This window comes from Muntiacus reevesi, chromosome 15 (genome assembly GCF_963930625.1).
Source record: "Muntiacus reevesi chromosome 15, mMunRee1.1, whole genome shotgun sequence".
In the NCBI taxonomy this organism is placed as follows: Eukaryota; Metazoa; Chordata; class Mammalia; order Artiodactyla; family Cervidae; genus Muntiacus; species Muntiacus reevesi.
Genome location: NC_089263.1, coordinates 20,379,902 through 20,392,350, shown reverse-complemented (window position 1 = coordinate 20,392,350; position 12,449 = coordinate 20,379,902). Strand labels below are relative to the sequence as shown.

General features: G+C 48.2%; 1 protein-coding gene across 4 annotated transcripts in view; it reads left to right on the top strand.

Moving 5' to 3' along the window:
• CRTC3 (CREB regulated transcription coactivator 3) overlaps positions 1 to 11,102 on the top strand; it is a 98,831-nt gene extending 87,729 nt beyond the window's left edge. The window contains exons 12-15 of one of the 4 annotated variants that reach the window (XM_065906123.1): positions 5,098 to 5,298; positions 5,387 to 5,467; positions 7,043 to 7,145; positions 7,600 to 11,102. In XM_065906123.1, coding sequence (XP_065762195.1) covers positions 5,098 to 5,298; positions 5,387 to 5,467; positions 7,043 to 7,145; positions 7,600 to 7,805 — 591 coding nt within the window. In that variant the 3' untranslated portion in view covers positions 7,806 to 11,102. Of the gene's footprint in view, positions 1 to 5,097; positions 5,299 to 5,386; positions 5,468 to 7,042; positions 7,146 to 7,596 lie in introns of all 4 variants that reach the window. The other 3 variants (XM_065906122.1, XM_065906126.1, XM_065906124.1) reach the window with 3 other exon arrangements.
• The last annotated feature ends 1,347 nt before the right edge of the window (positions 11,103 to 12,449 follow it).

The window sequence follows — 12,449 nt, the reverse complement described above, 5'->3', positions numbered from 1 at the left end:
CTGAAGCAGATGGGAACTGAACTACATCCTCACTCTAAGCACGGTCCATGAGGTCTCGGATGCAGTCAGTTCTCACTTTTGTGCGAAATCAAATCATTCCTAACGCACTAGCGGTTTTCCAAGAGCAGAGTTGTTGTGTTGCCTTGTTGTTGTTTAGTCACTCAGTCGTGTCCAGCTTTTTTGTGATACCATGGACTGTAGCCCGCCAGGCTCGTCTGTCCATGGGGTTCTCCAGGAAAGAACACTGCAGTAGGTTGCCATTTCCTACTCCAGAGGATCCTCCCGACCTATGGATCAAACCCATGTCTCCTGCACTGGCAGGTAGATTCTTTACCTCTGAGCCACCAGGGAAGCCCATTGTGTTGCTTACTCTTAAGCAGACACTGAACAGTCGGCGGTACTTTCATGAAGTTGGACTTGGAGGAAAGGGGTCAGGTGTGGAGGGTGAAACCCAGTTATGTCTGAAATAGAAGGGAAGCCAGGTTGGGGTTTTAAATTTGGTGTGGAAAATCAATAATTGATTCTCTGAGCACTGTAAGCCACAGAGAAAGCCAAGGAAGACATTGAAATACCTTCCTGAAGCTTCCATATTGAATTAGACCTCGTCCCTAATTACAATGAGAGATTTAAGAACAGTCCTTCTCTTGTTGATTAAATGCTTAGGTGCAGTAGGATCATGTCTCTATAAAATGACCCAGATGAGTCTGTTTAGAAAGAGGCACACTTTGAAGTCACAAGCCTGCTACAGAAATTTAGGGTGGGAAACGTCATCTTTCTGACTTGTTGACTTTGTTTCTATTCTAAGTTTTCAGGGTGGTTTTTTACAGTCATCAGTGAACATGTTTTTAACCTGTTGGTCACTCCCTAGATACATTATAACATCATTTACTCACCACTTCACTATAAGTGAGTAATGACTTAGCAAGAAGAAGCTGACAGAATACAACAGAGGTTAGCAGATCCAGTTATGAGTCACTCTTTACCAATTATTAGCTATGGGATCTTTATTACATGAGTAATCCCTTTCGGGAGAGGGTAAGAGAGTATTTCATAATTGTTTTTTAATGGTTCTTTCATGTTATTGGATTGCCTTTAATTTATTTTGCAAGATTATTTTATAGGGGCTTCTCTGGTGGTTCAGTGGTAAAGAATCTGCCTGCAGTGCAGAAGACCGCCTGCAATGAGGAGACAACAGTTCAATCCTTGGGTCAGGAAGATTCCCTGGAGAAGGATAGCAACTCACTCCAGTGTTCTTGCCTAGAGAATCCCATGCACAGAGGAGCCTGGAGGTCTCTAGTCCATGGGGTCACAGAGTCGGACACGACTTAGCGACTAAACCACCACCAGCAGATTATTTTACAGGATACAAAAAATAACACTGTCTAGCTACATTTTCGGAGAAGGCAATGGCACCCCACTCCAGTACTCTTGCCTGGAAAATCCCATGGATGGAGGAGCCTGGTAGGCTGCAGTCCATGGGGTCACTAAGAGTCAGACACGACTGAGCTACTTCACTTTCACTTTTCACTTTCATGCATTGGAGAAGAAAATGGCAACCCACTCCAGTGTTCTTGCCTGGAGAATCGGGGTTCTCTTGCCAGGCAAAACGGGGTTCTGGATGGGGGAACCTGGTGGGCTGCCATCTATGGGATAGCACAGAGTCGCGACTGAAGCGACTTAGCAGCAGCAGCAGCAGCTACATTTTATGGAGACCATGGAGATAAACAGCACTCTTTTTCAGATATTTTCATTTTTGTGTGCTAAATATTAAAAAAAATTTTTTTTAAATCAGTGTTATTTGTGCACATAATTTCAAAGGTCAGATAGCTCTAAAGGGCCTGTTATGAAATAACAGTTGTCTTCCCCACCCCACCAGCCATATTTCTCACTGCCTGGAGGTGGCTGCTTTCGGCCATCTTAGCTGCTCTTTGTATAACAGTGTTATTTCATGCTGGTTTTGTTCTAGGTTTTTAGTGTTAGGTGTTCTCTAACGACATCCTCCTGTGGAAGACTAGGGTTTAGTTCTCTTTCAACCCTCCCAGGTCCTTCCCTCCCCCCTCCCCACATGTTTTTCCTACTTATTCTCCTCATCTTCACCGTGTGGTTTATTACATTTAGTTTTGAATAGAACAGTACTCAGTCTTTAGTGTTGTAACAGTGTAATCAGAGTTGAACCATATAGCTTACTACGAAATAACAAAACGAGGAGCTTTTTCTCCTGGGAGTTAATAAATGTCTTGTGTTTTTCTCACTGTGGTTTTCTCTGTATGTATTTCTCTGTATTTGTATTCAGTCTCAAGCTCTCAGCATTGGGTAGATCTCCTTTTGCTACATTAGTAACAAGCCCTCCAGTAGCTTTCCAAGAAAGAGTACATGTGACGTGGCACGACTTCTGTGTGTCCTCATTCTACCCACCACTTAGCTAATAATTGGCTAAGTGTAGAATTCAAATTTGAAATAATTTTCTCTTGAAGTTTTGAAGGTATTAATCTGTCACCTTTTAGTTTCTAGAGTTGCTACTGAGAAATCCAGTGCCATTCTGATTCCTGAAGTGAAGTGAACTGAAAGTGTTAGCTATGTCCGACCCTTTATGACCCCATGGACTGTATAGCCCGCCAGGATCCTCTGTCCATGGGATTCTCCAGGCAAGAATACTGGAGTGGGTTGCCATGCCCTCCTCCAGGGGATCTTTCTAATCCAGGGATTGAACCCACCTCTCTTATGTCTCCTGAATTGGCAGGCAGATTCTTTACCATCTGAGCCACCAGGATACCCCCTCTGATTCTTAATACTTTGAATTAAATCTCCCTTTGTTCCTTGTGAGGTTTGCAGGATCTTCTTTTTTCCCCCCTTAGTGTTCTAAAACTTCAAAATAATGTGGCCTGATATGAGACTATCTGGTTGGTTTTTTCGATCTGGAAACTCACCTCCTTCATTTCTGAGAAATTTTCCTGAATTATTTCTTTGACAGTTTCTTCCTTTCAGTTTTCTCTGTTCTCTCTTGAATGTATGAATGTTGGACATCCTGTACTTTCCCTCTAGCATCCTTATTTTTTTCTCTTTCTTTTCTCTCTCCGTCTTTTTCCTCTGCTTTCTGGAAGAGTTTCTTAACATTATCTTCCACCCAGATTCTGTTGAGGTTTTCATTTCTGCTCTCATCCTTTTAAATTGCCAAGACATTTTTTGCTCTTGTTCTCTGAATGTTCCTTTTTTCATAGCATCATATTTATTCTATGGATGCCATATCATCTTTGATGTCTCTGAGGTTTTTAGTGATAATTTTTGTTCCAGTTTCTTTTTATTTTCTTTGAATAGATATTTTCCAAATTGCATAGAAGCAGTGAACATAATATAATGAATCTTCCTATACCCATCATCCAGCCTCAACAGTCATCAACATTTTTTTTTTTAAAGAAGTAGCTCTCTTTAGCTGTACCAGGTCTTAGTTGTAGGAACCCGGGCGCTCCGCATTGGGAGCCACTGGACCACCAGGGAAGTCCTCGACATTTTTATAATCTTGTTTTATCCATATCCCCTCTCTTTAAAAATGTGTATAGAGGTGCATATTATAAATAAGTATGTATTTCTAAAAGATAAGGATTTTTTAATCACCCTAAATAGTGTATTGATAATTCTCTTTTTCATGACAACTTCTTCCTACATAAATTTCCCCAGGTTTCTTTTCTCAGTTAGTCTGCTTGGGTCTCTGACTTACATCCAGACACTTCCCTCATGATCTGGTGATCCTTGGCATCCTGCTCATATTTAGCAACAGGACACAAACACATGCACACAAACTGACTGGAAGCTCTGTGTATGTGGGTGGGCTTGTTGAGTACAGTCTTCACTGTAGACAGATCCAGCTCAACCCTTTCCTGGGGAACCCTCTGGTATCGTAAGTTGGATTATCTCCCAGACTGATCAGATCCCCAAAGGATGCTCTCCCGATCTTGCGCCTGGCCTGTGCCCAAGCCCAGCATTGTGAGAACTGAACTGGAAGGAGAGGTGGAGGCTCAGGGGCCACAGTGAGCTTTTTTTTTTTTTGCTTTCTCAGGAGCCCTGCATTCTCAGCAGCACCTCACCTTCTAGGGTCTGGTGCACCCAGTCCAGAGACCCCGGGGCCACACTCCCTCCAGAATGCAGCCCTAAGCCTCCCGCCAGGCATGGGCTCTGGAACCCACTGCTGCCTGCCAGCCTCTCCAGATTTAGCTTCGTCTTCTCCCGCTGCTGCCCCCTCCCCGTTCCCCCCCACCCCCACCCCTCGGGGACTCTGTGATGGAACCAGACTGCCTCCCCGATGCCAGCCCTGCATTTGGTTCCCTCAGGTCTGCTCAGCCAGCTACAGCGTGTCCATCTGCTTTTCATTTTCCAAACTTCATTGCCATTTTTTTCCTTCTCATTATCTTCATCCTCGTGTTGTTTATCTTCATTTTAGCATTATTTACGATGGTTTTCATTTTGTTTATTAATGTTTGTTGTTGTTTAATGTTGTTTTAGGGTTTCAGTGGGGTTTGGGGAGACAGCAGAGCTAAGTGCTTTTTTTCAGTCTTCTATTTTTAACCAGAAGTTATGGCTGTTAAAAAAAACCAAGCAAACATGATCCTCATTGGGAAGACTGAGACAAAACTGGTTAACTTGGCTGCATTTTGCTTTGTTTGTTTTTGAAGACAATAGAAATTGTCGCTGAATGGAAAATGTTTTGTGGGGAAGTGACATTTGAAGTATACTTTGCAGGAACAGAAATAGGTTTCTCAGAGCACAGTGTAGACTGCCAGGGAGAGGAGAATATCAAGGTTTTTCCTCACTTTGACATTTCCTAATTGTAAAGGGGGACTTCCTTGGTAGTTCAGCAGTTAAAGAATCTGCCTGCCAAGCAGGAGACTCGGGTTCAATCCCTGGCTCAGGAAGATCCCCCAGAGAAGGAGATGGCAACCCACTCCAGTATTCTTGCCTGGGAAATCCCATGGACAGAGAAGCCTGGTGGGCTACAGTCCATGGGGTCACAAAGAGCCTGACACAACTAAACAACAACAGCATCCATGAAGGACTGACCACTAGCAACTCAGAAGCTGAGTACTTAGTGGCTTTGTCTTTCAGATGGTGTCCTCGGATCGAAGCCCGCTCTCCTTCCTGCCCACAGAAGCTCAAGCCCAAGTGTCCCCCCCGCCCCCTTACCCTGCAGCCCACGACCTGCCCCAGCCTCTGCTGCAGCAGCCCCATGCCCAGGAGCCGCCTGCCCAGCAGCCCCAGGTGGCCTCATCGCTGCCCCAGTCGGACTTCCCGCTCCTCACAGCGCAGGTGAGTCCCACCCGGAGCCCCAGGCAGGAGGGGATGCTCATGCCACCCCGTGTTCCAAGCTAAATGGTTCCTTCCTTCTTCCCTGAAGGGCTCATCTTTGACCAGCTTCTTCCCAGATGTAAGCTTTGACCAGCAGTCCATGAGGCCAGGTCCAGCCCTTACTCAGCAGGTGAGTGAGTGCCCAGGCCTGCCTCGCCCCAGAGCAGGAACTCTCACCTGCAGGCTGCTCCGCAGGGGAGACCTACACCCAGCAGGCTCGGCTGGTGCCGTACGTCTCTGACCTCAGGTGCGCTCAGCAGCTGGGGAGCCTAGCATCGCCCTGAGCCCTAGATGCTGGTGCCGGCTGCCTTAGTTCATTGTCAGGCATCAGTGGAGGACCTTTTGGAACACGTGGTGGAAGACTTGTGATGACATTCTAGCCATAGAATTGTAGACACGCTCATGCTGGAAGGAACCGAGCAATCCATGGGTCTATTATGATGAGAAGATAAGGAGCAGGCAAGGGCTTTGCCTCGGCCCGAGCTGCTGTGTGTGGCCTCCTGGGAGTCCATCCTGGCCAGGCAGGGGTCCTTCCTGAAGGTTCTTTCATGCAGCCATTTTCTTTTGCTTTTTAATTTCTCCCTAATAACACAGACAATCTTTTATATCCCTAGATTTTATGTTGTTGTTCAGTTGCTAAGTTGTGTCCGACTCTTTGCAACCCCATGAACTGCAGCATGCTCGCCTTCCCTATTCTTTACTATCTCTCGGAGTTTACTCAAACTCATGTCCATCGAGTAGGTGATGCCATTCAACCATCTCATCCTCTGTCACCCCCTTCTCCTTCTGCCTCAGTCTCTCCCAGCATCAGGGTATTTTCCAATGAGTTGGCTCTTCGCATGAGGTGGCCAAAGTGTTGGAGTTTCGGCTTCAGCATCAGTCCTTCCAGTGAATATTCAGTGTTGATTTCCTTTAAGATTTTATAGTATTCAATAATTATGGTTTGGGCTCCAGGATATATTACGGAGAGAAGGAAGAGCACTTTCCAGAACCTAACAAAAACAATAAAATAAATAAAGACAGATGTTTTCCGTGTAGGCCATGGGGAGTGGTGAGAACCAATAGTCTCTGCCACCTGATTTTCTAGAGAAGCCATGTGAGTCTAGGTGAGTCAGTGTCTTTCTGAAAAGTGATGGAAACTCCTACTTTTGAAAGATTTTTTAATGGTTTAAAAATTGATTTCAGGAATGGCACCTAAAATAGGCTCCAGTTCTGACCCATCCTCATCAAGGCTTTTTGCAGAGAGAGGCTTGCTTGCATTCCTCCCTCTGAGTGAGAGAAGGAGAGGGGTCTACTGTCTCATTTCTTTTGAAAGCAAAGAGGAAAAGAGCCCATCACTTCCTTAGTTATAGACAGAGCCTTTGAAGGGTTCCCACCCATGGTAGTTTCCAGAAGCCTCAGTGTTCTGAGGAGGGAGGTGGCTGTGACTGGTGGGCCCGCAGGAACCACAGCCAGTGGCGTTATCCAGGATGGCGTAGAACGCCAGGCGGTGTGCGAACAGGGACACATCACCCACAGTGTGGCCCTCAGGCCCCTCCTCCACCACAGTCCCCCCGCCACCCAAGCAGAATGTTCTGTGTGGGCTGTCACAGCGGAGAAGGGGCATGACAGCTCCCATGGCTGGTTTTGCTTGGGGGGCACACAGCACAGTCTTCCCCAGGGAGGCAGAGACCATCCCTCACACAGTGACCTCTGGTGCCTCCAGGTGCCCCTGGTGCAACAAAGTCCCCAAGAACCACAGGACTCCTTTCATTTGAGACCAAACCTGTATTCCAACTGCGGGAATTTCCCAAACACCGTCCTGACAGGTGAGTGTGGGCCACCTCCCAGCTGCTTCTTTCATGTCACTATGTTTCTCCAGATACCGCTGTAAGACAGTTTAAACAACATGACATTATATAAAGCCAAAACATGAAAGCCCTGCAGCTCAGCTTTACCTTGTCAAGAATTGGGAGTCCAGCCCCAGAGACTGAGGCAGTGGGGAAGGGCCTAGTGACCCAAGCCTTTTTCTGACCTGCTTAGTTTCTGGTGACTGACCACTGTTCAAAGGGAGGAAACCTGCAGAACTGGGACTTGTGGAACTGATTGCAAAGAGCACAGATTCCAGAGCAGGACTGTGGGCCTGGGAGTGGTTGGGACATGGGTGATGACTGTCCTGGTTGGTGAGATGGCAGGGGGTCATCACCAGTCGTGTCCTGAGTGACCTGGCCCCCACGCCTTCTAATCCGCACTGTTCTCCTCTCTCGCTGCTCTTTCCAGAAGACTCGAGCACCAGCCTGTTCAAAGACCTCAGCAGTGCACTGGCAGGCATGCCCGAGGTCAACCTAAGCGTGGACACTCCGTTTCCACTGGAGGAAGAGCTCCAGATCGAACCTCTGAGCCTGGACGGACTCAACATGTTAAGCGATTCCAGCATGGGCCTGCTCGACCCCTCTGTAGAAGAGACATTTCGAGCTGACCGACTGTGAGGTGATCAGAATGGGACAGGAGGACTTATTTCCAAAACAGCTAAAACAGAACGGAATGGAACCAGCTCCACCCCTGGGTGTTAGTTAACTCAGGCTTCTGACCTGGAAGGAACCCAATTTCTCAGCTCCCAGCTCACAGATGAGGTCCCATCTCAGTCGCCGTGGCCTTCTCTCAACCACAGAGCTGGGCGCCGTCCCTCAGGCCCACAGCACAGGCCCTGTCACTGCAAGCCTGCTGCTTTGGCGCTTCTGATGACTCGGTCGTCACCACACCTGTGACATCTTTTATTGACCATCTAGCTGGTCAGTGAGTAAATGAAAATGTGTACCGAGAGGCCTCAGTAGCCGTGTATAATGCTCAGAACCACTGATCTCAGTCAACACTGAAGAAAGGACCCGAAGTGGGGGGCAGTCTGGGGCTGCAGGCCTCCAGGAGCCGACTCACCTCCAGCAACGGTACCAAGCCCCACGATGCCTGCCGTCGTCCCACTGTCTCGACTTAGCACCCCAGGCAGCCATGGGATGTCCAGGGCAGCGCAGAGGGCCAGGGCTCCCTGAGAGACCTCCATTCAAACACGAAGAAGGATTTCCGCCACATGTCCAAGAACAGACTTGAGTTGAGCAAACTGAATTCTAATTGGTTTTCTCCCGGTTTGTAATCTCTTCTCTGCTGCTGCAGAACCGCTTTTCCTTTGGATGAGAGGAAAAGGAAGACTATTTTATTTTATTTTGTCACTGAAGGGAAAAAAAAAAAATCAAAATCCCCTGGTAATGGATGAGCCTGAAGAGAACAGGGCTTCTACTCAGTGGCTGCAGAAGACAGAGAGGGGGGCTGTGTGTAGGTATCTTACAGGCACACGATGTCCTCTAGACAAGCTCCAAACCATCTAGACCTCCCTGTCAACAGACTGGCCAGGAGGAGTGGCCAGGGGTCTGGACCAGCACCACCACCCCTCCCCAGCAACTGTGCAGCAGCAGAGGGAAGCTGGTTCTCTGTGGAAAGGGGGTGTTCCTGTCACCCCACTAGACCGTAAGCTCCTTGAGGGCAGAGACTCTGCCTTACCCATCACCAAACCCCTAGCACCCAACAAGTGCCTGGCGCTGAGCAGGTGCTGCTGACCTGGGTGTCAAATGCACACACGCGTGAATGAGCAGATGAAGCACGAATGAATGAATCTGCCTCGCTGGGAGGCAGTCTAATCTTTCACTGACCCTCTTCCTCACCAAAGCTTCTCAGAGCTTCAGCTTTTCTAACACTTATGCCTGTGGTTAAGTGAAGCACACACTTTAAGATGCTTTTAACACTAGGTGACCCAAGTCCACGGTTAGGCCACATACCTTGTCCTCCTCAAGGCTATGCACGTGGGTGGACAATGTCTTGTGAGTGCACCTAGGGTGGCTCAGTAAGCTGGGGCCTCCCCCATACTGGGACCTCGGGGGTCCCAGCCATCACAAACATCTTCTCTCTCAGACCCGTGTTTTGCTCTTGATTGCATTAAGAGATTCACCCTCTGAGGCTGAAGAAATAATGTATAGTAAAACGAAGGCCTAATTTACGGAACCATCATTAGGCATCAGTACTTTAGCACAAAATGGTATTACTGTATTTCCACCAACACCTGCCTCCTCTGATTCAGTCTATGCCAGCCCCTGACCAGAAACCCTGATGGGTGGGCTTAAAAACCATCAGGGGAGGAGTCTGGGCAAAGGGGCCTCATATGGGCCTGGGAAGACAGCATAGGGTGGACAGACACACTGAAGGAGTGATAAACATGCTAGAACCAGACAGACAGCTTCTTTCCAGGGGACACCAGGCATATTGCTAAAGGGTCCAGATTGCTCCCACCTAAAGAAGCAAAGCGGCCCCGTGTGGGTCTGAACCTGACATGTGTCCCTGGTGGCAGGAAGGGGTCTGTCACAGGGTCCTGGACTGTTGACCTCCCCAGACCTTCTGTTTCCTTCTGTCTCCAGGGGGCTGCCTTCCCTCCAATCTTTTAAGTAACCCCAACGGTGCACCGCTCTGTCTCCAGTGTGGAGCCCAGGTCTTGGTCTTCCTACATCACATTCGCTCTGAACACCCCCCTCTTGAATTAGAAAGACCAGAGCCTTCCCTGCCTGAGCTCTGGCTCAGGAAGGGGCCATGGGCTTCCCCTTCGAAGCCTTATTTCCAGTTAGACTTCCAGATCTCAGTGACTTTTTGTGAAAGAAAATGGCCTTTCATTGTACACAGCACCCCAGCGTGCTGAAAGAGCCAGATGCTGCCTGCCTCTCATGTGTCAGAAACCCCCTGAGATCTGAACTAGCCTTTCAGACAAGGGGGAGTGCTGATGTCATGAGAGGTTTTTTTTTTGTTTTTGTTTTTTTTAAATGGAGATTCCAGGATAGTCTGCTCTCTACACAGTGCCTTACCCATGGTGATCACTGGTGTCAGGGTCCTAACTACACAGCAGCCCAGCCATACAGCCAGAGACCCCGAGACCTGCAGGACCAAGTATGCTCCCCTGGGCATTCACCAAGGACTTGTGGAAATGGAGGCTCCTGGGAAAAGTGACTTGTTTGGGGGGAAGGTAACGATGACAGTAAGGTTTAGCACTGAATCCAGTTTGTCCTTAGGTCCGTCCATCCCCTGTCTTCCTGTGAAAAGGTTTTGGACATTATACAACCTGCCTTGCTTACCCAATGTCAAGGACACCCATGGACAGGGGTCGCCCTGACCTCCTCACTGCTGCCTTTGGTCCTCAGCATCTGAAATGGCTGCAGACTTCAGAGTAAACTATTTTTCAATATTTAGTTTTTCACAAGAAATTGATGGTTGTACTACTCTCATTTACTGGCAGTTAAACAGCATAAAACTAAAAACCTATCTGTGTTTCTGTTTTTTCTTCCCCCTTCTGTATGGTTGTGGTTTTTAGGACATAAGGTGTCAGGAGAACCTTGGTTATGTCTAGATCAACATGAATTCTCCACTGTCCTGTCTCATTTCTCCTAAGTCTACTGTATATTACCTGAGCTGAAATGTATACCCCAGTCCATCTGCATAGTTGAAGACACTTTCTACTCTGACCCTTGTCGTCTCTTCTGATTCATGCATGGACGGTCTGGTCCCAAGCGTGTTTCTTCCACGGCTTTGTGATGGAAACATCACAGCAAAACTAATCAGACTTCCCACCAGTATCCTAGTCCACATGCCCCTCGTCAAACAATATTTAAAGATTGAAAATTTGTATAAAGTAGCTTCCAAGTTTTATAATGCATCGTTTTACATCTTTCGTAATTAAAAGCAGCACAATAAGGTTGTATGTGTGTCCAGTGTCTTCCTTGGGCTCCAGTGAGATAAACGGTGATGAGTCCTTCTCAGCGCAGCCTGCAGACAGAGATTTCTGGTCCATGGCTGAGCAGAGCCTGCACTGGCCCACTTCTCCTAATATGTGCTGTGGCGCCCAGTCCTGAGAGAAGTCCAGAAGGAAGTAGGGGCACGTGTGTACCCAGGACAGAGGCATCGTTGTAGGGGCTCAGCATTCTGCTCCCTCTTCTGAGGTTCAAGCCACTGATATGCCTCCCCTGCCCAGTCACTCTGCTGCAGGTACTGGTCTTTAGCTCTTTCAGTTCTAAAGGAAATCAACCCTGAATATTCATTGGAAGGACGAATGCTGAAGCTGAAGCTCCAATACTTTGGCCACCTGATATGAAGAGCTGACTCATTGGAAAAGACCCTGATGTTGGGAAAGATTGAGGGGAGGGGGAAAAAGGGGTGACAGAGGATGAGATGGTTGGATGGCATCACCGACTCAGTGGACACGAGTTTGAGCAGACTCCAGGAGATGGTGAAGGACAGGGAAGGCTGGCGTGCTGCAGTCCATGGGGTTGCGAAAAGTCAGACACAACTGAGTGACTGAACAACAACCCGTTTCACCAAGGACTTGGGTTCTGCTTTCTACCCCCAGACCTCTCCTCCCATCAGGGCCCTTCTCTCCTAACAGCCGGAAACTCCGGGTTTCCTTCAGAGGGCAGCTCCCTCAGCATTCCAGCTGCCCCCACGCCATCCTTTCTCCTGGAAAACTTGTCCTAAATCTGTACCCATTCATTCCCCCCTCCCCTCTGCCTTACCTAGTTCTCGTTTTTCACATGTGATTTATCTGTGCTTCCTCCAAGGATTCCTGGTCCTCCCCAGGCCTCCTCCTCACCCTCTCCAGCAGCTTTTTACCCTCAGCCCGAAGACGGTCTATGTGTTTAGTTCCTCAGTCGTGTCTGACTCTTTTCAACACCACAGAGTGTAGTCCACCAGGGTCCTCCGTCCATGGGATTCTCCAGGCAAGAATACTGGAGTTGCCATTCCCTTCTCTAGGGGATCTTCCAGACCCAGGGCTTGAACCTGGGTCTCCTGCACTGCACGCAGATTCCTTACCATCTGCGCCACAGTCTCCTCCTTGCTAAAGACCAACCGTGAAATAATGCTCTCCTCAACTCCAACTTCTCCTCCAACCACAACCTCTCTCTCAAAGAGTTGCTCATGCTCAGCTCTGGTCTCAACTTCTCTGGCCAGTCCAGTTCCTCTCCTCCATGGCCCTTCCCTGACATTTGAGCCCTGTGGCAGCTCCCGTTCCCTCCCCTAGTTCCTCTCTTTGGCTCCAGTAAATCCTCTTG